Genomic DNA, 25,763 nt, shown 5'->3' on the forward strand with positions numbered 1-25,763 from the left:
TTAAGAGAATCAGAAGGTCCAACCTTTAAAAAAAAGGGCAAAAATCTGTATCAGTCTGTAAAACCCGGATTATTACATCTCTAACCATGACCACAGATTCTAATCCAGGGAAACAAACCAGACTTGGTCTGCACCGGATCAAATTATTGCCTGGGGTCGAAGCTTGCCTGATCGTTAACATTCTTGTTTTTGCTCTTTATGGGGAGGCAATACAATCAGGAGCTTTGAAAAGGAAATTGTTAAAACCAAAATACCAACAAAAAGATACTGTAATCTGTGTTTTTTCGGGGTTTGTTTTCTTCAAAGGGCTCTTCATCGATGAGTGGATATGCCACAGTTGGTTATCCGGCTTAAAAAGAAAAAGATGTAACCGCTGATAAAAGAGCCTCATTGTGTTTGACCTGTGTGTCTCATGCCTTCAGAATTAAGTTCAGAATGTGTTTGGCCTCGTGGAAAAAGTAAAGAGAGAGAAAGAGATCGACAGTGGTGCATGTGTGTGTCTGGCTGGGATTTATGTTGGTGTGTAAATGCATCCTTAATTCTAAAATAAGGAACACACGGTGGCCAATGTGACAATTTTAGGGATGGATGGTGTAAATATAAATGTGAAAAACACAGACAGAATAAACATCAGTGCATGTAGAAACCACCTCGTTTTAATGTTTTTCACCTTCCAGAGTTTAAGTGAACCGAAATTAAATGTTTTCGTTGTCATTTGAAGGCATTTTCGGAGATTTCTGTGGTGTCTCTTCTTTCGGGAATCTTTAAGTCCATAATGGCTGCTGGGGAATATTTTAAGACTTGTTTAAATGATGTGCTAAGAGGATGAAAACAATGATTTAACATTCAAAGTGCTACCCACAGAGAAGTGAATAAGCAGCTGGAAATTTTTTAGGTTGCAGAGGATTTTTTTTTCTCATCTTCTGTGCTGAACGAGTGAGGGGGAAGCATTCAAGGATTCATCTGCGTGGCGATGCTAACTCCTCGGAAGTGGGCTGCGGCCTCCACATCGTATGGGATTAATGTTAAAGATTTGGATTCCCCCCCCCATTTGATAGAGCAAAATATTTCAGCAGATGGAAGATTAACTGCATGGATGTTTTCCAAAAAAATATTGATAATCGTGTCTATGAGGTGCTTGCTCTATAACTGTCAGGATGCAGAAAACCACCGTCCAAGGCAGGTCTATTGAGTTTTTTTTTAACAAATGATGTGGAGTGGAGGGGTGACGAGGATAAAACAAGAACAAAACAACAAAAAAATGTTGGTAATAATCACATCTTTTCTCATAATCCCTGGCATTCCTTGGCTCTGATGGTATGACATGCCTATTCACTCCTATATGAATGTGTGTGTGTGCATATGCTTGCACATGCAGACTGCTGGGGGGCATGCTCACAACACACAAACACAGAGGCACATGGAGGTATTTCCATGCAAATTGAAAAGAGAAGGGGTGACAGAAGAGCATGGCAGGCCCTGGGAGGAAAAAAAAAACGGCTGCCACAGAAGCAGGAGTCCTCATGTGGAATCCTGCCACAAAAGAGCCCCGGATTAAACACACAATGGGAATGGGATGTGAGCTGAGGGAGAGAGCGTGTGTGTGTGTGTGTGTCTGCGTGTGTTTGTGTTTGACGGTGTGAATGAAAAAGGGATTGACCCAACTCTCACTTTTACGTTGGCTTTCCTAAGGATCGGGAACTTTATTCAATAACCAGGAACTTTAACCAAAGCACAGATAAATAACTTTATTTCTCAGTTTAGCTGCATTTTCCAGCAGATTCCTCTCCACATGTTGCCATATATCAACCCAATTAAATGGACTCTGCCACAAGCCTGTGGTGGACAGGTGACATATATGTGCTGGATTTTTTATCTGAAGTTTGGTTAACATGATATGTTAGTGCTAAACTTTGTGTTTGACTGCACGTCTTGAGATGTTATCACCGCAAATGTGCACCAGTGTGGTTGGTTTTCTTATCACAACATAAAGTTCCAGACTGAAGGGTTTTATACATGACCGTTTGTATGAGTTGTCACGATTACACAGAGTTTAGGTGATCATTTGAGTGGAAAAGTGACTTTATGTTAAGGGTTTGTCCTAAAAATCATGCAACTTGTGCGATTTTATGAGAAGATTTGAGTTTTCTTCTTTCCTGCTTCAAAGGTTTGTGCTTAGTAAGAAACAATAAATTCATATAGAAACAAAAACACTCCATTAATAACTGGAACAGCTGATTCTTTTAGGCTTTTTCTTTCCCTGTGGCAAATCTACAGTACATGACATCTTTGAGATCGAAGCTTTAGCAAACAAATCTTGAGTCCTGATTATTACCAAAAGTAAAACTTTTCTTCCAAATTAATAAGAAATGTATAAAATATAAATTTGATTCTTGAGCACAACTCAAAAACTAATTCTGAGTCTGAATTTAAACTTTTCGGGTAAATAAACCCATTAAAGGAACAACCACCATTTCTAATTCTTCATCTGACCAATCAGAGAGGGAATTTGTTCTTAAAGTGACATAATCCAAGTCATTCTGTGACGAGAATGTGCTTCAAGCAACACAGACTTGTTTGTGAACTCGCTATGTGTAATGTGTTTGGCTGATATTACTTTGCAGTCATAAATTGTGAGAATTAGTAAATTAAATGGATCATTTTTCATCGTTCCGCCACAAATTTCAACATATTTCAAAGGATTTTTAAGTGATTGACCAACAAAAATGAAAGCATAGTGGTGAAGTGGAAAGGAAATGCGGAGTGACGGAAAGCTTTTATCTTTTCTTTTCAAAGTTTCAGTCAGACTTTTTCACAACTTAACTTCTTGTATTTTATCTCTGTTGTGTTTCTAAAACAAGCAGCACACTGTACTTTTCAGTTTCCTTGAAAAAAATTTAAAACGATTCCTTTTTCTTTCACAACACCAATTATTTGTCGTTTTTACCAGACAAACTGTCAAATGATTCCAGAGGCGCAAATACTTTTGCGTGTCGACAATAATATTTGTTGAGCTGTGATCTATGATGGCCTCCAGATCAAATTCCCAAAAATATTAGTGTCTCTCTGAAATCTACTCAAAATAAAATCAAGCATTTGGAATAGTACATTGTGAGATTTTCTAAGTTGAGGTAGAATGTTTAAGTCTCTGCTTTCAGGGAGAAGATGAGCTCTTAAAGTGAATCATTTTTCATTTCTACATGACTTTAAATTAGCATGAATTGCTTTTTAGAACTGGAAATAAGATTTTAATTAAAATTCTAGTTGGGAAAGTCAGAAGGTAACTGTTTTAGTTTATGCATTTAGGAATAAAATGCTGCTTCTCAAATATTGAGTGGGTGACTGCATCTCCTATTAAAGTTTCAAATGGAGATTTACAGTTAACAGGAGCTAACCTTGCAGGTATTGTGGTTGGGTTAAAGTAAAGCTGCAGGTCAATGTGTGTGTTTTAAGAGGGCGTGTGCGTGTGTGTGTGTGTGTGTGTGTGTGTATGCGTGTGTGCGTGTGTGTGCCCATGCTGTAACCTACCTAGCGCATTGGCACGCGGGCTCTCACGGAGGACACACGTCCCCAGGTAGCCCTCCAGCTGGGAGGGTTGGCGCATGCCTGCACGGGCGAATACACACACACAGACACACACACACACACACACACCGCCGTGCAGGCGTGAGGAGAGAAACACAGGGGTTAAGGCTTTCTACAGATTGTCTCTCCCACTTCCAGCTACGCAGGAATAAAAAGCATCAGCATTACTACAAAAAGGCCAGACTGGCAGCTGCAGCAGCTCCCCGTCTGAGGAACATAAAACCGGATAGAAAACAAGTGTGACAGAAAACGTGTGGGAGTGAAGCAAGAGAATACACAAGAACAGCGGCTCTGAAGTAAATAATGTACCCAGTGTACGTTGTCACTTTAAAAGGATCAGATAAAATATGATCGCAGCACACCGTTTGCATGCAGGATGTGAAAACATTTTTGATAAAGAATCTCGTCTGTCATCAGTGTGAGGAATAGCATCCTGGCAGAAAAAAAAATAAAAATTCAGCTCAACAGATTACTAAAACTAATATCTCACCACTGCCTGCTGCCCTACAGGTTCCCCAGCACAGAGCTGCTCCGCTTAATAAAACTACAGAAACGTATATCTGATAACTATCTCCAGCTTTGGTGGAACTGGCTTTATATGACCCCCATTTCCTGGGAGGTCAAAGGGTATTTTTTTAGATTACATAAAGTAATGCATTGGTAGAGAGGTAGATAAGAAATCTAATTTAATTCTGGATGAGGTAGTGGACAGTTAAAGTCATTGCTGCCTTTTATTCACAGAGTTAGAGAAAACATAAAAAGAAAATATTCAGAAATGTTTGTTGGTTGTGGTAATAATAGCTCATTTTGAGATGCAGTAATTGAGAAAAAGAAAGCACACCCTACCCACCTTCCGTATTTTCTGGACAATAAATTGATCCAGAGTAAAAGTTACAATCATGTTGCAACCTTGGTACTCAATCGAACCGAGTCTACCGGACTATCAGGTCTGAAAACAGAATCCAAAACACTTTATGAATGCAGATGTGTTGTTGTTTTTACAAACTGTCCTGACATGAACATTAACATTCACCATGCTAACTGAGGCCTGAAGAGTCTGGGATGAAGCTGTTTGTATTTTTTTTAGCATTTTTCAGAAGGTGAGGTTGAGTTTTTCTGGGAAAAACTTTCCCATGAAGACTAGCAAACGTCTTAAACGTTTTGCACTAATGGATGTAGAATCATAGACTTTAAATTGTTTATGAATAGTTTCATAAGCCTTTCAGGATCGATGGGAAGCTTCTCTAAAGCTATTGATGATTCTTTCTAACTTGGAGTTGTGGTAACACACATCCAGAGTAGCAAACAGTAAACACTCCTGCTTTTATAGAGGTCACGATCCAAAAGAGTCCACTTAGATTCTCCACAAACATATTTTCAATTTCTTGCTTAATAATGCCAACAACAAAGGTTATATTTACATGTTTTTTGACCTTGTCGAGACCCGATCATTTTTACTGTCCTAATAAACAAAACCGTGGAGCTGAGAAAGGGTGTACTTTCTTATTCCAATGGTTGAAAGTCGTTTTGACCTTGAAATATTAGATAACAAGATAAAAATGTATCTGTGCAGCGTTCAACAGCAGGAAGACAAAGAGCCGTTTGGATAGGGGACATATTGTGATGATGACTGGTGCGAGTGTGTGTTAAAGAGCGCGTGTGCGCGTGTGCAAAGAGACAAAAGTGTGAGCGCCATACTTTGCGCCCCTCCGTTTTGCTTACCCATCATATCTTTTGTCTTCTTGAAATGTTTATACCAGCGCCCAAATTCCTGACACTTTGCCGCCGACACATTTGCATAGTAAGTGCTGTTCACAATGGAGGAAATCATACTCTGAAAGAGAGAGATTGATTGAGAGAGAGCGGGAGAGACTTTTAGATTCTCACTGTGGAAAATACAGACATAATATTAGAGCTGGTGGAACATGCAGCAACACTGTCGCTTGTCAAAGCAAATAAAATACAAGGGAGGATAAAAGTGTAAGACATGCAGATGTGTAAGATTCTTTCCTTCCAAACGAACAAGAAATTACATCAAACAAGGTTAAATCTGTTGTTTTTAATTTTTTTTTATCAAATGCCACAGAGTTTGTCTTTTGCAGTGTGGGTATTATTCATCAAGAACAAGAAAAATATTTACCTTCAAAAGGAACATAGCAATGTATTAAGCATCAACAGCTGTGGAGGTGTTTCATGTAAGCGAATACGAATCTTTTTATTTTTATTTGTGCAATCTGTTGGAGACAAAAAACTTCAATCGTGTCGGGGTCCGTAGCGAGCATGTCGCTCTGTGACGCTGACTCTCCCTATACAGTTGACTCTCAACATTTACCTCCAACCTGAGACAAACAAAAAACCCCATTTATTAAATCCCCATGCAGTTTCATTAAAACGAGCGTTTTAACACCTCGCCAGCCTCCGGGTGAATGCAGACAAAAAATGTTTTTGATTGTTATAAATATTCAAAAGAACCGAACCATCTGTTTTCAAATTATAGGTATGCCATCTTTATCGTTTTCTATAATATATGCGCTCGGAGGTTTTGTGCGGGGGACCTTCTGGCAGAACGAGCACAAACGAACTGTTTCAGCATAATTCTGCTTTTCTGGCTTCAGCTTCTCCGAGCAGAATGGGGAGGAAAAAGCCAACAGCTGTGCCATCAAAAAGGTCAGAGCAACTCTGAACTCCTGACCTTTTGTATTAAAGGGATACTTCAGATTTATTTCATGTAAGGTTCTGCTAAGAGGTTTTGACTGGTAGGTCTCTGCAGAAGTAGTTAGAGCAAAGTGAAGACAAAAGATTTCTATCATGTTAAAAGACCTTCAGATATAATTATATTTTATAAACTATCTGAACACGTAATAATGACTTTTTTATATACAACCGGCAAAACAAACTGGATTTTCCTGCTACAAATATAAATAAAACACAATATGCTTAATTTGTCAGACACATTTCACATGGGAAAGGCCCACAGCAGCACAGATCTACCACCGTACTTAACAGTGTGGATGAGGTTGAGGTTTTGTTTCAAGTCAGACTCAGCTGGACTGTTTGTTGCTTAGGGGCAAAATATAAAGTCTGACCAAAACACATGGTTCAGCTGAGGTTTTCTGCTGCATTTTAACTCAAACTTCTGACAGGCTGTGGTTCATGCCTTCAAAACAACTTGCTTATAGTGTGTGAATAAAAAGCAACTAAGATAAGAACCAGTTCTTGTAACCACTTTCTGCACCTTATTTAACCAGCAGGTTCTCCATTCTTTCCCCTTTTGAAGGCTTGTTTGGAAGGTCAATGTTAATTAGGGAGCAACACCAAATTTGGCGAAAGTCACCATGAACGTCTGCATAAATCATCAGGACTATTTAAAGGTACAAACCTTATTTTGCAGTTGATATTTGCAAGACTGGAGTTTTTGACATGACAGAAATCAGCTTTCATTTTGGCCCATCTACTGCAGGTAAAATATTAATCAGCCTACATCTCATCAGAACCCGACTTTAAAAGGATCTGAGCTGTCCCCTTAAGTTATAGATAAAACAACAACGGTTTCTTAAATGATATAAACTTTGCCCCTTTCTTCAAATCAATACAAGCAGTCTGCCAAAGATCTTTAATGACATGCTTTAGTTTTATCTTGCCCATGGATAATCTAGTTTGGCAGGAAATTGTTGTTGAACTACGTTAGACAACTTTGTAAGATGGTATCAAAAACGCAGTCTGAAACTTAAAATCGTCTATAGGAAAACATTAGACAGCAGAAAAGCTGTCTCTTTTCTGACAGTTGTTCTCTCCATCATCTCCTTCACTGTAAAGACACTGCTAGCTTCTTGGCAATCTCCCAAAAGGTTTTTCTGTTACATTTTTCACATTGCAGAGACATTCTTTGAAACTTCCCACAACATATCACAAGAATCTAACCATGAATACTGAGAACTGCATCACTTAATTTCCTTTTAATTCAATTCAGGTTATGTACAAGGAACCAATACACCACAAATGTTAACTCAAGTCGCTTTACAGGACAAAGAGTTCGAATTTATATCCAGAAATATATATTTAAACCAGTGTAAAACGGATTCCAGTTTGATCTTACTTATAATACAATGCAATTAAAGTGCCACTACTATTAATACTATCTGACTGCTGAATTTTATGCTGCATTCCAGTTTTACTTATAACTGGGAAATTCTGACTTCCCGGTCCTAAAAATCAATTAGAAACCTGTCCAAAGTCGGATTTCCCTTCAGAAACTGTGAAAAACTCCAACTACCATCAGTTACCCTCTGTAAGGCCAACGTCGCGTTTCAATATGGCCGCTTCTCGCATCAACAGTAGTAAGTCGAGGTGGAAACATGTTTACTTTACAAGGAAACATGTAAAAGTGCAACTAAATATTACAAGTTTATCCTGAACAAATTAAAAGTGGTTTAAGCTTCTGAAAAGTAAAGCTTAAAACAATAATTGTAAACAATGGCTATGGGTGTTGCCATGTTGAAATTCAGACGTTTGACATCAAATCCACATTAATCCTGGGTGAAGGGGCTCTACAAAACATTCTAATATAAACATAATTTCAATAATATATATATATTTTGCTGAACTGGTAAAGCTATTTTGTCAGATTGGAGTTAACATGTTACAAAACCCCTTTTCTGTTCAAACTGTAAGAACATGTCAGATCTAAAACTTATTCTAATGATCGAATTACAGTGGATAAGACTGTTATCTGCTGCAGGTAGGATATTGATTGCTCATGGTGTCTTAATAGAAGCCCACTTGAAAGTTAATAAATTTTATAAAGCTGGAACGACACAACAAAAACTTCAGAAGAAGCTCAGAAAGAAACCAAAGGAAAGAACCATGAGAGGAGTCAGCAGAAGATCTTGATTGTGGTAGAAAACATTTAAATGTTGAGAAAATGGTTCACAATACAGTGAAAATAAAACATAACTAATCTGTAGTTCAAAATGCCTGTGTACAGCGGATGGTGGCACACTTTCAGAAACTGATTTTATCTTAATATTTTCTGGGAAAAATGAAGACAGCTGAGCAGAGTCACATTGGCGACTGCAGCTGGGTGTGAATCTGTGCCAAGCATGTTGTGGTGCATCATCCCGCCATGATGAAAAACAAGAGGGGAGGAGGCGGGGGGGGGCAAAGAGGTCTGCAGTCGGACTTCAACAGTATAACAAAGCGGTCCTTTATAGATTTATTGAAAAGGCTTCATTCAATAAAAAAACCCTGATGGAGTTCAGGTTGGGGTTAGGAAGTCAGAATTAGCTTTTTAATGGGTCATACATTTATGTATGAAGCACTTCCTTCTTTAGAGTTTATGCAATATTGTTATTAGCAAAGAATAAATAATAGTTCAACCTTTTGTGGTCGATTCCTTCGGATGCGGCGAAGCCGGCCTGGTTTTCTGCCGTGTGTTTTAGCTCGGGGGGGTAGAGATGGGAATATTCTGGATGATAAATGGCGTACTTGGCAGTGAACCATGCAATCCAGTTTAACCTGGTTCCAGCAGCCCAAAGATCCACCTGAAAAGGCTAAATTTAAAGTGAATACAGTTCTCCTTTTAGTTCGGGGGGGGGTTGGGATAATGAACTCCTCTCCTCTAGACTGCCATATTTTATTTACAGTATATCTGGGCTAAGGCGGCTCCAGGCAACAAACAAGAGGCCTGCAGATCTCTCTCTCTCTTTCTCTCGCTCCCTTTTCCTCCGCCATCTTTGACACAGATGTTCTAATAAACGCTCCTCATTAATCAGCCCTCTCCCTCAATACATCACTCTACCTCTCACAGGGGGCCCAGCCTGTATGTGTGAGGAGAAACAACACACACACACACACACACACCTATTCTGCGTCCCCCACTGCTCTGTCACACACACATGCAGACGCACTAAGTGAAATCAAGCAGATAACCAGCGTCTCTGCTTCCACTGTGGAGCCAGCGGGAGGGCTGAGCTTCGGTGTGTCAACAGGTAGTAACTCTGCCTCTGTGCTGCATGTGTGTGTGTGTGGACCCTTTAAATGATAGCCATCTGCAGCACAGAGCGCTTATCGGCAAGACCAGGAAGTGGCACTGGGCTACTATCGGTCCCCAACATCTACTCCACTCCGCGACATAGGAGACAGGAAGAGAGAGAGAAGTGTGTGTGTGTGTGTGTGTGTGTGTGTGTGTGTGTGTGTGTGTGTGTGTGTGTAAGTGGATCGCAGTGCAGCAACCAGGTACTGTACACTCACACAAACACACACACGACTGCGCCGGTTGCCTGAATCGGTTGGGAAAAAGCGAATCCTATTTGCGACACTGCGCCTCGCCGCTCGCCAACATCTAACAGAGCTCAATTATGGCACATGTTCATCTCAACTGGGATGACCCCTCCCCTCAACCACCGCCATCGCCACAGACACACAGAGACGCCACGCACTGGCAGCCAGGTTGCGCCTGTGGCAGCCGAGGTGGCGAAGGCCTCGCAAAGATGGCATTTTGATGACTTCGCTGCTACACGACGCAGCAGCTGGTGCATCAGGGGCAGCTCAGTGAGAGGGTGGAAGGGGGGAAATTCTCGTTTGTTGCCATAGTTTCTGCAAACCAAACGAGGGTATGAGGTTTCTAAGCTTGGTAGCATCTAGGGCTGAAACAATTAGTAGGATTTATCATGATTTTTGAAATAATTGTCAACCAATTTAGTAATCAATTAATCGTTAACTGTAGTATACAGTCTCAAAAACATGTAATTTGCTGAAAAAACAACATACTGAGCAGTAATTAAGCCATAAACTGTACATATATATTCTGATCAGATCAGAATGGATGGCAGTTCTTAAAGACCAGATTTTGCCAAACCTGCTTTAAAACATCAGTTTGTCATTAATGAAGAGTACGGCTGAAACGATTAATCGTTTTGAATCAAATATTGAAATAATCATCAACTAATTTAGTTATCGATCCATTATTAACTGGACTATACAAGGTCAAAAAATAAGACACTCAGCAGTAATTAAGCCAAAAATGTAGTAAAAAAAAACAAAACAATTGACTTCCTGTTCTACCCAAAGCCTCTCAAGTGGTATAGTTTAATCATCACCTGATTCAAATTCTGTTAAAAAATCACTTTTTACAACCCAATTATTAACCAGTTAATCCAAAAAATAACCAATAGATCAATCCTATACTGTATTGGTGTTAAGTCAAGCAGAAAGGGTTGCGTTTTTCACATTTTATTTTTATTCTAGCTGCAGATGCATCCTTTGCTACAAATGATCACTAAAGAGATTGAATGTTTGAAATGTTTAATTTAATATTTAAAACATTAATTGAATTATTTGTTTTTAACATGTTTCTAATATTTCACAAAAAAGGTGCAAGTTAAAAAATCTGTAGAGTGATAATTATTTTTATCCGATTAATCGTCTGAATTAACTAAAATAATAATTAGTTGCAGAGCAGCTGACTGGTAGATGAGAAGTTTAATTTTGCAGACGCTTCTTCAAGTCATTACCCGTTAAAGTTTAAGAGCCGCTGTGGGTCGGAACCAATTGCTTGAGCAGTGAGAATAGAGTCCAAACACACAAAGAGTGAAATTAAAGATTTGACATCGCAGAACACAAAAGAAGAATTTCACGCAACAACAACAATAATAAAGCGTTTTCTTCTCCTCCGTCTCCTCTGAGAGCCGTTCAGAGGTGGGCTTGCTTGCTCACTCACTATCCTGTCATCTGTTAACCTCGCCTTTTGCTTTGGGATTACACAGCAGAATATCAGGGAAACACTAATCCTAAAAAAGGTCCCAGTCTTCCGTTCCCTCCCACTACGCCCATTTCTCCTCCCACAGCCCTCGCTCGCTTTGGTTGAAACCTTGCAGGGAGGGGCCAGGGAGCTGGGGAGAGTGTTTATCGGGGAGCAAACGGCTGGGTGGGGGTAGCCGGACACATGCGGCCCCCACAGAGTAACAGATGTCAAACGCCGTCATAGCAGCCGTCTCTTAGATACAATTGGATCATCAGGACATGTTCTAACAAACCGAAGCCAGAAATTTCAAATTGATAAGAGTGGTTTGCAAAATAAATTTCCAGAAAGTATTGCTGCCTCAGTAAAATCAACCGACTTCCATCAAACGCCACCGAATTAGAAAACAGAATCCAATTGTATTATAAATACAGCCGATCGAAGGTCTAAGGGGTTTCTGGACACCATTAGTCGATGTCTTTTGAGGTGGTTTTTTACTCTGCTGTGGCATCAGCCATCTTCTGTGGTCTGGTATGTTGGCGGTGCAGCTTATCTACAGCTAAGAGGAAGCAGTTAGATAAGCTCAACATTAAACGGAGGGTATAATGTATTTTCCATTTTATTGCACAACTGAGCAACTTGTTGTTATAAAAACACTGTATGTCTCAAAAACAACTTAATAGATATTTTACTGTGCATATAGCCCAGTCTGATGCCTTGAAATTAGCCTCTGTCTCTTTAAGAAGCTCCTACCTTTTCTCACACGCCCCCTTCAGCAAATACATAGTAACAACAATGCTTCTCCTTTATGCTGTTCTTAGCAGCATTGGACTGAAAAGTAGTTCCTATAATGAGCTCAGAAGACGCGCAGTTCCAACAGGTGTTTGCTAATTGCTGCTGCTGCCGCTAGTCTGAAGGAGCAGAGGGGGAGAGGAGAAGGGTAGAGGTGCTCCAAGGTGGAGGTTTGAGCAAATGTTAAGGCACCCAAATGGCTACAAAGAGAGAGGACTTCTCAAACATGCATGAATTTCTGAGGAGGGAATGGCATCATAACAGGATATAAAGCTCCAAAAGGTCCATGTTGCATCATAACACCACCTATGTTGTAGGATGACCACTCAACCCAGTGCATGTGGACAATGTCTCCCACCCCATGCATGAAGTTGCTGCTGAACGGGAAACTCCTACAGTGAGAAATTGCTGCATTCTCGATGCACAAATGTGCATAACAAAAAATCCTTAACCATCACTGCTCCCAAAAAACTGAATATGTGTTTCGATCCTCGCTGGTATTTGTTGTTATTTGTTGTAAATACTTTGTTATTTTTTGTGCACAAACATGCATAAATGTTTTGCGCATTTTTAAAAAAAGTTCCTCCTCAGTTGTACATTTCTTTTAATCTGAATATGCCTCCATCTGCCTGTCACTTTGCTGCTGGTAAACCTGAATTTACCTTCTATTCTATTCTATTCTAACGGCATCATTAAGACTGACGAACACAGGGTGTGTTATTAAACAATAATCTAAACTTTGAACATCTCCCATGGCTTTGCTCAACACATCATCTGAAAATGGAAAGAGCTTAGCCTCCAACCTACCCAAACCTTTGCTGTCTAAGTGAAAAACAGGATAAGGAAGGCAATTAATAAAAGAAGAGGTTAAGAAAACCATGGCAAGAAACTGGAGAGCCACAAATCTGAATCTGTCGACAGGATGACTATTTGTCAAACCTACAGAGGAAAGACATCCTGTTTGAAGTTTGTGAAAAGTCATGAGCCAGAGGAACAGAAAACAAGAAGAAAGTAGAGGAAAATGTAAATTATTGGCTTCCTTACAAGATGCTATGTTTGGTAAAGTCGGAGTATAAGTATAAACACATATTTCCACACTAAAGCTCAGTATCATGTGGTAAAGATGCTTTCTTTCAGTTGGGAAAGGTCAAATTTGAAGGGAAATTAGAGCAAAAGAGGAGGCAATGCAGGCTCACCTTCCAATGGACGGCTTGAGCAGAGCTATGTCTGAGTTAAAAAGAGGCCAGTCAAAATCCAAACCTAAATCTAATCGACATTGACTGTGTCAAGATTTGTAAATTGCTGTTTACAGACGCTCGAGGTATCTGGCGAAGAAGAACGGATGTAAATGTAAGCTTCTAGATGGACAGAGCTGGCAGAGAAATGGAGGAAAAGACCTGCAGCTCAAGAGAGTCCAGAAATAAATCATGTTCCTTCACTAGGATGCTCTTCTATCACATTCAAATCCCAATAAAACTTCTAGAATTGTGTTGCTGTGGCAAAATGTAGAAAAATCCACAGGGTAAGCTTGTGTAAGCTCATTGCTGTTGTGTATATATATCTGAGATAGCTTCGGTTTTACATAACAGAGCATTTAGGACTGATTTATAGCATTTAAACTGGTAAGTGGGAAAGAAAGACATTGGCTTGAAAGAAAAAAAAAACAAAAGCAATCTGATAATTTAATCTGAAACTTGTGTGTGTGTCAGTCTTGCGAATTTGTGTCTGAGACAGACTGAATGTGCTTTGTGTGTTAAATCCTCTGAGCTAGTGTGCGCTCTCCTCTGAGCCGTCTTCACATATGGACCGTAAACAGGGTGATTACCAGACCGGGCTGGGCTCCGCCTGAACGCCACCCAGGGACTCTTTACATCATCATGCCCAGCTAAACACACACACCCACCCCCACGCACACATGCACCCAAAGCAGCTTCTTACGTATACGCACGGCACAAACCCGGGTCTCCAGGTGACCATCCGGTGGACAGGGAGGAGAGCTGGCTGCTCGCTAAAAACCTCAAAGAGCGCAGATATAGTCTGAATATTTCACCAACAAATCCAGGAAAACACACACAAGCCGGGGTGAGCAGTAGCTAACACACGCACACACACACACACACACACACTCTGAGATATGCAGCCTTTTCTTTCCATTCACTGCCTCCATGATATACCGACTGCATTGCCTTTTAATACAATATCAGTGCAAGCGCGCTGTATTGAACCTCTCGGCACGCAGCGTAACACCTAACATGTGAATGTGTAATTCTCCAGCCCAGTGCAGCGATACGAAATGAACTAAAAAGACAAAATTAAAAAAAGAGAGCAAAAAAGAAAAAAAAAACAATCCGGATCGTTCTGGGATTGGTCCAGTGTTTATCTAACAATAACCATATGTTCAATAACACCTCTGGTTTTTTGGCTGCCGCTGCACGCACGTCTCTTGGTGTGTGTGTGTGTGTGTTTAGTAGGCGGCAAAAAAAGGGAAAAAAATATTCAGACGACAATGGCCATTGATTTGGATTTTCTATGCCAATTCTCTTTCCCAGTGGATCAAACTCAGGGCATTTGATAAGTGAAAGATAAGAGACGGAGGTGATGGAGATAGGGGTGTTTGTTTTGTTGTGTGGTATGGTAGCGGAAGGAGGGGAGGTGGGTGAGGTTGAGATATTTTTCTGCTTTCTTTTGCTCTTTTTTGGGGGAGTGGGGGGAATTTTGAATAAGCGGATTGGGCTTCAGCACCTGTGATAAAGGGCATTCTTTAGCCAGAGAGCTCTGATTCATGTCTTTGAGTAACTCCTTGAGGGCGTTTCTTACTGTAGAGTGGCTCCATTGCTCGGGCGGCAGGTCCTCCAGCTTAGGACAACTGTTAAGAAACAAAAAAACACACGGGAGACGGAGGGTGTAAGGAGAGGAGAGGGGAGGAGAAAGGGATGGAGAAGGACAAGGGGTAGAGAGAGGATCATGAGAAAAAGCTTTTAAAAAATCCCTGACAAATATTAATTTATTTGCAGATTTACTCCCTGAGGAGCTCAAATCAATTTAAAAAAGCTGAATTTACTTGGTTTGCACTTTAAATCACTTACATTTTCCAACATTTTGATTATTAGGGAAACAAAAACTGTAGTACAAGTTTAAAATGTCAAATGAATAATAATCTTGACTTGGTTTAACAATAGTAAAACAATGTTTTAAAGTGACTGCTCATTCATACACACAGTATGACGACACCTCTCTTCCTAATATTAATAACTATTGGTGCTTAGGACAGGAAAAGTAGAAAAATATATGTTGAATTTTGATTACTAATACTGACTACTAGGAAAAAACTATTGTAGACATTGAGCAGAGCACCAACATGAGCGATATCATCAGCAAAGGAGCCCCTGACGAAAAAATTATAAAACTTAAACTTCGATTTCATAAAATGGTTAAAAAAATGTTTTTTAAATCATTGTGACCCATTTAGCTTTTGAACGGACTTTGTAGCAGAAGGTAAGAGGAAGCAGTTTGCGTTTTAAGATCAAAGTTTTTAAAGATTTTTCCATGTAATAAAAAAATACAACTTTATTTTTTAGTTGTACTCTGGCTTTTATATATAAATAATTGCTTTAGGATTGCAGGTCAAAAATCTGACAAATTAATTTGTTGAGAGTGCATTCTTTTCAGCAGCAAAATACGGGATTATTATGAACCTGAAAGATGTTCCAAAATGTTAAAATCCAATATTATTCAGATCAGTAAATACATCTTAAAGCACAGAATAACAACCCTCTTCAGTGTGGAAGCTGTTACTGACTGAAGAAGAGTGAATTAACTACTTTCAGTACAAACAGACAGCTGTTCTGGTAAACAGTTTAAAATGTTAAACCAATAATAATTTGGAATTGGTTTTTAAATAGTAATACTTTATGTTAAAGCTGCTGCTCATTCATACACACAGTGTGACATCACCTCTGCTCCTAATATGAATGAATAATGGTGCTTAGGACAGGAAGACGAGAAAAATATTCATTTAATTCTTATAACTGGGTAACAAGAAATCGGATTTGGTATCTGTAGCACAAATTCTAGGACTGAAAAGTCCAGCCACAAACATTAGATAATTTCCCCAGAAAACAAATATGTGAAATCTGTTTCAGTTAGTCCAATCCCGTTTGAAGTCCATGTGCTGTTGAACTGAAGACACATCAGAAAGGCAGAGCAGAGAGGAAACCAGAGAGAAGAGAGAGCCGAACACACGGGCCTCTGCTCGTTTTTCCTGCTGCAAGCGTCCCTCCAAGACAGACAGATTTCATTTGGCGCATCAAGCAGATGCATCTGGAGATTACTCTGTCTCTTTCTCTCTCTCCTTCTCTCTGCCTTCCTCCTCTCTCTTTCAGATTCTCCCTCTCTCCCTCTTTCTCTCTCTCCTGATTGTTCTGATTAGTTAATTACTTTATACAACACATCTGCTGGATTGATGCATGAATTATACATCAGCTGCATGTGGCGACTATTATTCTGTGTTACTCGTACCTTCCTGGCTTGTTGTATTCGCCGAGACAATTTAAGTCCTAACTGGGTAGATTTCTGCAGTCAGAACGCAACATTACTGAAAATATTCAGCACAACAATACGGTTATAGGAGTAACAGACTGACGTCGAATTTAGTTGGGAGAGTCATCAGCTGCAGACATTCATCTCTACCTGGAAAAACACTCCTGGGTTTTGAAAATGAGAAACATATTTAGATGGAGGGTGTGGGCAGCTGAACTGGGCTCCAGTGGTTTCACCAAGTCTGGATGTGCAAGACGTACGTTTTATGCTTTGCTGTACACTAAAATTAGCACAAAAAAAAAAATGTGATAAATCCACAAAAATAGGAGAGAATATTTGGAGAAAACTCAGTCATTTAGCTTGTTGGAAATGTTCTGGAGAATGGAAAAGACAAGGATGCGTGCAGCGGTCGAGGCCAACATCTGCTAGCAAGAAAACACACAGCCTTGCACGTGCACGCACTCCATCAAGCCGACAATGGATTTTCCAGAACACCTTAAACTGCTCCAGCAGCTAGAGAGCCTCTGGGGAGATGGAAGTGAACAAGAGGAGGGAAAGAGCGAGCAAGGCGGGAGGAGGGAGCAGGGAAAGACAGCTATCCGCGCATTCAGAGACTGGCAGGCCGGAAATAAACACAACCTTCTGTATTCTGGCTGGTGGACGTGCTCGCATCAGTCAGTGCATGTGTGAGTGCTCGGCTGGAGAAGGTGGGAGGCAGCGGAGGGTGGGGGAGGTGGGTGAGACAGAAGGGGAAGAGGCAGAGCAGGAACAGCTCTCCAGAGAGTTGCAGAACACTAGGTTAGCGTGCAGCTGGCACGAGCCTCCACATCAGCGCCAGCTGACTGTTTGCGCGCGCACGCCTTTGTGTCCACGAGCACATGCGAGCCCGTTTAGGTCCAAAAATATAAACGTGTGTGTGCTTGCTGTGTAATAACACAACAAAGACTCTCACACCTACAGAGGAGAATTTAGCATCCAATGTGATGAGAAGACAGTTAACAGCGTTCAAGCTAAGGCTTGAGCTGGTTGGTTTTTCTTCCCTGCAGCATCGTTTAGGTTTCAGGTTTTATGTTCTGGTTCTAACTGGTCACTCAGGTTAGCTGGAATACAACCTCAGATGTGTAAAACTTAATTTTGTTCAACCAACATTTCAAAAAGTTTGTAGAATAACCAAACGGTGCAAAAATGTTCAGTAATTGTCTTCTGGATGTTTGTATCTGTGCTTTACATTACTATTTAGGAAATTTGCAACATCTTCCCATGACCTTATTTTAGGGTGCATTCATACCAGCTCTGTTAATCCACTTTAGTCAAACTTTAGTTTATTTGCCCAGAAAGTCCAGTTTGTTTGTGGAAGTGTGAATTCGCAATCAAACTCTGATGAAGACCAAAAAGGTGAACTATAATCCCCCTGATGACCTAAGTCTAGGTTCGATTGAAGTGAATTCTGGCGTGGTTAGAATGCACAATATGAATGCAAATGGATCAGGACTCACTCCAAAGGTAGGAAGTGAACTATAATGCACAATTCTGGGTAAATACAATCTAAACAAATCCGAGAACCTAACGCTAGTGGAGGAAATGGCTCATAATCTTTTGCCAAAGACAAAACATAAATCCTACAACTGCTAAAATCTGATGCCAATTCATTTTTGTTTATATTTTGAGAAGGAAGTTGCGCTCAGTGTCATTTTCTGAGGTTTTTGTATTGTGCCCTTCTGTAGTTCTTGGTGCAGCGCCACCACGGGCGAGGAGGGGAACAGGTTTTTCAAAAGTTCTGGCTCGTTTGACAGTGCACCGTGAAAGTAAACCATACCAACCGAAAATGCAAAAAATGCTGTAATTTTGGTCCCTAATTGAATTAAGTCTACTGGACTATCTGGTGTGAAAACACCCTCAATTTATTCATTTAATTGGTTCTGGCAAACCACAGAATTTCAATCATGATGTCTAAACTTTGACTGGGTCAATACAACTGGGTCAATATCCTGTTGACGTCCCAGTTTGGACCGTCTGACAGAAAGATGGCTTCAGATTTGACGGTAGAATAATTTGGTACACCAAGGAGTTCATGGTCAACTTAAAGAGTGCAAAGTGACCAGATGTAAATTTTTAGGCTTTACAGTTTTCCAGATGAGTTTTGTTTAGTTTTCTCCAGAAATTGTGCTGCACTTTAAGAAGAAACATCTCTACATTGTTGCCAATTTTTTGCAATTTTTCTTGAAGATTTCAGGATCTGACCTTGGGATGCTTTTCTTTCCAGGAAAGGTTTTCCACTCTCCCCAACATTTTCCTTTTTTTATTTCTATAAAATGACCCAGTAAAACTTCTCAGATTGATGAGCAAGAGGAATTGGTTCTGTGAGGTTGTTACTGTTGGTTTTCTTTCTTGGCACTGTTTCACACACGCTGTATGTAAACTGCCAAAATTCCTGATTACTGATAAACAATGCATTTGATTAGCAGAATCTGGACGTCACTATTATTAAAGCAGCATGAATTAACTTATTCTATGAATATTTTCTTTTTTTTTTTAATAAATACTTCCTTATCTTAAGTATTTTTTTGGATGCATACATTTATAGGTGTGTGAATGGGTGAGCATTTGAGAGTGTGAATGGATGATTGTAACCAAAAGCAACAATAGGGAGTTAAAAGTGTTGTATTGCCCATCAGGGGTTGAAATTTCAATCTTAAAAGTACAAAACAGATGATTTATTCATAAAACCTTAAAATCAAATCAATGTTTATGGTCTGGATTCCAAAGAAACATTTAACATCTGGGGATTTTTGTAGCTATTTCTGGTTCAAAAATGAAACAAAAAACATAAAAACGTTTGGATTAATCTGCTGGAATCTCCTTTTATTTGCAGCGCTTGATTCAATACTTGCAGCTTTATCATTATATTATATTTTATCTTCCTTCACCCATTTACGAAACAAAACGCTAATCAGTTAACAGCACTTACCAGTTAAATTTAGATCAGCCAGTGGCACTAAATCCACTCGATCGCTTTAAACTAAACTGTGAATAGTCTTGGATGATGCATTCGCTCTCTGTGTTTCCGTCTCTTAACAGATAAAGTGACTAACTATAAAACAAGTGTGTGTTTTTGGCACCCAGTAGGTGTAGAGGTTTTCCTCTGATATCTGTTCCTGTTTCCTGGGAGAGGTCAGGCGGCTGTTCCTGTGACTAATAAAGCTATTCTGGGTCTGAAACCAGCAGATTGGCACCTGCCAAGGAGAAAATGCTACGTGCTCATTGTGTTAACGCTGCAATCAGGGATTAATGCGACTCTGCGGTAAACCCTCACATGAGATTAATGTATTCCGCATGTGTTGGCGAGGATGTGTGAAGATAATAATAATAAGAAGAAGCGGTGCCAGGTTCTTACCTGTGCAGCTGGATCTTAAGCGTGACCACGTGGTAGACGTCCTGCAGCATGTCGGCCACTGTGGCGTCCGGCGCGTCTGTCACGTACGACAGCGGGACGGGGTTCCACTTCCCCACCTGAATCATACCTGAGTGGATCACAGACAAGCCGACGTGGGTGAACAACAGATGTGGACAAGAGAGTGAGCGCATCTAAGCATCTGAGCTAATTTAAAAAACAGTAACACGTGTGAAAAGTGCGAATAGCACCATGTGTAGGCACCCAAGAAGCATCTTGGTGCTATAATCACTCTCCGCTCCTCTTTATTTATTAGTGAAATCACAACAAGCATGTGCGAATTTCTCTTGACGCCGTCTTCAAACCTGCAGCAGCCCACACAGCAGGACGCGAAGAGGAGGAAGGCTCGCGGGAGAGCTGGATAAGGATGTGTGTGTGTGTGAGATGGACAGGTTACAATAAAAGAGCATGCAAAGAGGCACCTTGAAACAGCCAGCCTCGGCCTGCATGTGCTCCAGTGCAATTAGTGGACCCTTTCCTCCACCTGCCTTCACCACCTACACTCGCTGTTTGTGTGTATAAATATACGCACTGGAAGTGTGTGCAGAGCATGCATGTATGCAAAAACAAGTAGTGCGCCTGACCCATTGGAGACTTTAGCATCTCCTCTCTGGGATCAAGATGAGCTACACTGCAAAAACACAAAATCTTCCCAAGTACTTTTGTCTAGTTTCTAGTGCAAATATATTAATACACTTGAAACAGGACAAAATTAACTTACAAGTAACTTAGGAGCGTGTTTTAAGTCATTAATTCCTAAATATTAAGGAAAAAGTATTACTTCCACTGGTGGATTATTTTACTTATAAGTAATATTTTCATCAATATTAAAAGAAATTCCTATATCTTGATTAAAAGTCACTTGTAAGTTAGTTTTGTCTTATTACAAGTAGGGCTGCTACTAACAGTTACATTAGTAATTGATTGTTCTATTGATTATTTGACGATTAATAGATTAATCAGATAAAAATGGCAGATTTTTCAAATTTTTTATTTAACCACTTAAGCCTTTTGTTACACAATATTTGAAAAAACATTAAAAGCAAATAATTCAATTACTTTTGTCAATAAGAGAACAAACATTTTATTATCTAAAATGCAGTAAAATAGCATTAAATTAACGAATTGATTATTTGTAGCCAAGGATGCATCTACAGCAAAATAAATATTTCTAATATCAACATGTGAACAGCTCAGCTCTTTCTGCTTTACTTTACATCAATACAGATAATCTGTTGTTTATTTTTCAGATTAATAAATGGACAGCAAAAGGTGTTTAATAGATTTCTTACAGCATTTGAAGCAGGTGAAGCTAAAACTGCCACTTAAGTTCTGGGTAGAACATATTTACAGATTAAGACAATTTTTAATCTAAGATGAAAAATATGTGTATTTGTACAGATTTGTTTAAATTACTGCCCTCAATAGGTTGTTCTTTCAGCAAATGGCCATTTTTAATAATTACTAAATTAGTTGACGATTATTTCATTAATCGATTAATCACGATTAATTGGTTGCACTAGAAACCCGATTTTGTGAGATTTCAGTGTACTGTAGCTTCACGTTTGCTGTAGCTAGGTTATCGTGGTCACACAGTGTGTGTGAGCGTACAGTAAGAGCATGGCAGGGTGACGGAGCGACCTCGGCGGTTACCTTTGGCCTGAGCTGCGGAGCTGTGGGAGTAGCCCAGCGACAGCAGGGCCATCTCGATGAGCTGGTTGAAGAGCATGTCCTTGCGCACCAGGACGAACTCGGCATGTTCCTCCTTGCTGTCGAAGTCCATGGGGTTCTCGTAGTGCTCGACCACGCAGAACACGGGCAGCATGTTGCCTGACGACACACAGGCACAGGCGAGAAACTGAGTGGGTTCCACATTTCTCCACATGCAAACGCTGACCTTCAGCGTTCCGTCGGCAGGCTGAAATTCAGCGCCGATGATTAAGTTACAGTAAGTGTCGAGGGACTCGGCGGGAATGACTCGACTGCCGCAGAACAGAAATGAACGTAAAGATGAAGACATCGCTCATGTTTGAGGGAACGGCTTCTAATCAGAGGCACACACCTTTACCCTTTATTTCCTTCTGGTGACATAGATATTGTTAACCTTTACAAGTACATGACATGTAAATGTAAATCTGAAAGCTGCTCATAACTGTGTTGAGAAGTCATCATCTGTTCATCTGCAGCCTCTCCTGTTATTTTAAGATCTCCCCTCTAGGGTGGGGTGTTGTTTTTGTGCGTCTTTGTGGTTTTCACAAACAGTTGCTCTCAAAAGTGTACTCACCCCTATAAAATACCAGGGACTGTGTTTTAAAAAGGCCTGACCAAGATAAATCTCTTAGTTTTCCCACACATTAATGTGCATGCTACATAATTCAACCAAAAATACTTATATTAGTTAGAAAGAATTAAAAAAAAAAACATCCATAAACTAATACTTTAGATTTATTTGGTCCACAGTTAACATCACTTATAGTGAATCTGATTATGCTTTAGTTAAAGCTATATATTACTCATATGTCGCAAAGGTATCAATCAGGAGAAGGTTACAGAGAAATTACACAGCTTTATAAGGACACCATGGCGGAGTGAAGGCCGTTATCAACAATTATGGAACAAGACAGAAGTCACAAAAGGGAAATGTTTCTTCAAAATAAAGAAAGGATGCCAAAAACTAAAAATATTTCAGTTCAAGGCAACAATGACTTCACCTTAAGAAAATTTAAGATTAGTTTGTTTTTCAATTGAAATTCTCAGAAAAATGTAAAAATTTTATAAAATGGTCCATGCTATTTTATTGCTTTCTTCTACTATTCCATATCAAACCAAAAAAACTCTGAAAATAACTTTCTGACGGTACATATTATTTAGAGAAGTCATACTGGTTGTCAAAGAGAGAACAAAATGAGCATGAATTCATCCACAGAAAGTTTAAAATTGGATGAAACTGAACAGAAAAAGGCACTTTATTTGTTGATGCATTTAGAAACGAAAAACAGTTTGATCTTTTGAGTTTCATCAAGTTGATCACTTGGCGACCTACTGGAGAATCACCAGTTCTAAGTATTTTATTTTCTTCTTGATTAAATCTATCAAATAACTTGCAACATTCTTTTTAAGAGAGGCACAACAGAAATCCTCTTTTAAACAGAATTAGCTGATTTACTGTTTAGCTAGCTAAAAAATTCAGAGCCGTTTCTGAGGGAACGCAGCTCAAAAGTTAGCTATTTTCTGTAACATTGAGATAAACAAAAAATAAGTGGTACAAAGCACAAAATGTGTAAAAATTTAGTAAGAAATTTTGAAGATATGTTGGTATTCAAAAAGTATCTTGAATGCCAGCAACTTTTGCTCTTAAAATTGGCATAAACTCTAAGATCAGTGCCTCTCTTTTTTGTTCATTAAAGGCCAAAGTTTATATATTAACAGCTGAATTTATATACATGATTGTCTGTAAAAATGAAATCAGAACCAGCAGGTTGGACCTCAAAGTAAACCAGAACCCTGGATTGGCCATTAAAGCCCAAACGGTGCGTCGCTACGTAAAACATCCGTTAAAAATCGTCCTTTCCTTTCTCTCCTTTTGGGCACAATATCCTCCTTATTCACTGTCAAGGTACTGTGATTACATTTGCCTTTCTACTCTTTTGCTTGCCAACCCAAAATCATCTTCCCATGATGCAGCGCTTCAAATCCCGAGCCACCTCCGCGCCCCGAGGTTCACTCTTCTGTGTCAACAGTGGCTCTGCTGCTTTAAGAAATGAGCAATTCTTGTCCAAAGACTGAATTTTCAAATGTGCAAATATCACCTGTTTCTGTTAAAATAACATCCCTGTAAATTGAAGAGTTAGAAAAGGGCAAATTTGGCCTTTTAAAATTGAAGAAGAGGAGGAAAAACAGAACACGTCGAAGCCTTCTTAAAGCAGAGCGTGTTTACGAGCCGCTCCGTTGCTCCACTCGGCTGTCGTGCGGAAACATTTCTGTATGTTTATTGTCACTGCAGACAAAAATGATTCACTTTCTAATATTTTCCAATCCCAGGCATTCCAGAAGATGTGCACAGCTCTGGCAAAACAATCAATAAGCCGACAAAATGCAACGGAATGTGCTGAAAGAGCTGCTTTTCTCCTCCCCTGATTTTAATAGATAAAGATCTAACAATAAAGACTGCTGTGTAGGTTCATTTGGGGGATCAATACTGGCTTTGTTTCCAGGGAGCCCAGTGAGGGCTGCGGTAAATATTGTTTCGGGCTCGGACACAATGCCCACTGTGGGCTCTCTGCGAAGCCTCGGAGAATCATCCGCCTCCACTGGTCGCTTCACCCAACCAAAAAGAAAAAGAGGAAGAACTGATGAGTGGGAAGAGGCGGAGGAGCGGAGAGGAGGCTCGGAGGAGCAAACGCGGTGGGAGGCCACGAGGAGCGGCGATGATGAAGGTGACAAATTAAACTCTCTCTCAGCCGGAGCACAAACACGTACATAAAAAGCAGCGAATGAGAGCAAACGGCCCATATGAGGACGCTCGCACGGCCGCTTTCCAAGACTTTCTGCATCCCGGTTGGCCAGGGAAAAACTAAAGCAGCCAAACAAACAAACAGTTTGGGAGCCAAGAGCAATCACGGCCGAGACACTGCAAGTTTTTTAAATAAAAAAAAGAAGAAAAAATCAAAAACGATGTAAATTACGACACTGCTTTGCAAAAGTATCCCTAAAATTCTGCCATAAACATATTGTAGTGACGGTTTTGCAATAAGCGAAGAAATACCAATGGATAATAACGAAAGAGACGGATGGTTATGCATATTTTTTCTTTTTGTTTCACAAATAAAAATGTGAAAAGTCCTCCTTAACTCTTTTACCCTCAAATAAAGTGCAATAACCAATTGAAAATAGCAGATAGAGTCATTTAACCTCAGTATAAATCTATCAGAAAACACAAGAAAACACATCACCCCCCCTAAGAAACATAGTAGAGGCACCATGATGCTGTGGAGATGCTTTTCTTCAAGATGGTAAGAGATGATGGAAAGACGGATGGCTCTAAAAACAGAGCAACCAAAAAACGTGAGACTTACCCTAAACATACCAGCTCCAACAGAATGACTTGGATTAAATTAATCTATCAGAATATTCCAGTAAAATCCAGACCTAAATCTGAAGATTTGAAATCTGACGCTCACAGGCACAACTCATCCATCCACGCCGTCCTTGAGCTGTTCTATAAAGATTGAGCCAAAATTTCAGTCTGCAGGGCTGCAAAGCTGGCAGAGATGCCCCACAAGGTTTACAGTCTTAAAATCCATGCCACTGTTTCCCATTATTATTATTATTATTTCTCAAACTTTTAAAAATCATTAATTATTTCACGTCCTTGCTGCTTTGTGTTGGTGTATTGCATAAGAAATACCAACAAAATTTGACAAAATGTGAAAGAAGTTCTCACTACTTTTCAAAGTCGGATAGCTTTTTCAGTTATTTTCTTCTTAAAACATGAAACCAGTTATTTAAAAATACATGTTAAAATATTAAAAACTAGATTTAAGAATCTCAATTTTCAAACTGAAGCTTCTCAGTACATAAATATAAGAGTCACAGTTGTAGTGCTGTGCAGAAATATTTCTCACACTGCTCCTCTATTAGCTTTTGTTTGAGCAAATA

The 25,763-nt window shown here is 39.7% G+C and overlaps 1 protein-coding gene across 7 annotated transcripts in view; it reads right to left on the reverse strand.

The window, feature by feature from the left end:
* Positions 1-25,763, reverse strand: part of LOC102218176 (DNA-binding protein SATB1) — an 83,261-nt gene that overhangs the window by 38,117 nt on the left and 19,381 nt on the right. For 5 of the 7 annotated variants that reach the window (XM_023331301.1, XM_023331297.1, XM_023331299.1 and 2 more), the window contains 5 exons: positions 21,759-21,935; positions 20,049-20,175; positions 14,858-14,981; positions 5,308-5,419; positions 3,529-3,606 (listed from right to left, as the gene is read on the reverse strand). In XM_023331301.1, the coding sequence (XP_023187069.1) occupies positions 3,529-3,606; positions 5,308-5,419; positions 14,858-14,981; positions 20,049-20,175; positions 21,759-21,935 (618 nt within the window). The remainder of the gene's footprint in view (positions 1-3,528; positions 3,607-5,307; positions 5,420-14,857; positions 14,982-20,048; positions 20,176-21,758; positions 21,936-25,763) is intronic. The other 2 variants (XM_023331302.1, XM_023331303.1) reach the window with 2 other exon arrangements.

The sequence above is a fragment of the Xiphophorus maculatus genome, chromosome 3 (genome assembly GCF_002775205.1).
Source record: "Xiphophorus maculatus strain JP 163 A chromosome 3, X_maculatus-5.0-male, whole genome shotgun sequence".
Taxonomy (NCBI): Eukaryota; Metazoa; Chordata; class Actinopteri; order Cyprinodontiformes; family Poeciliidae; genus Xiphophorus; species Xiphophorus maculatus.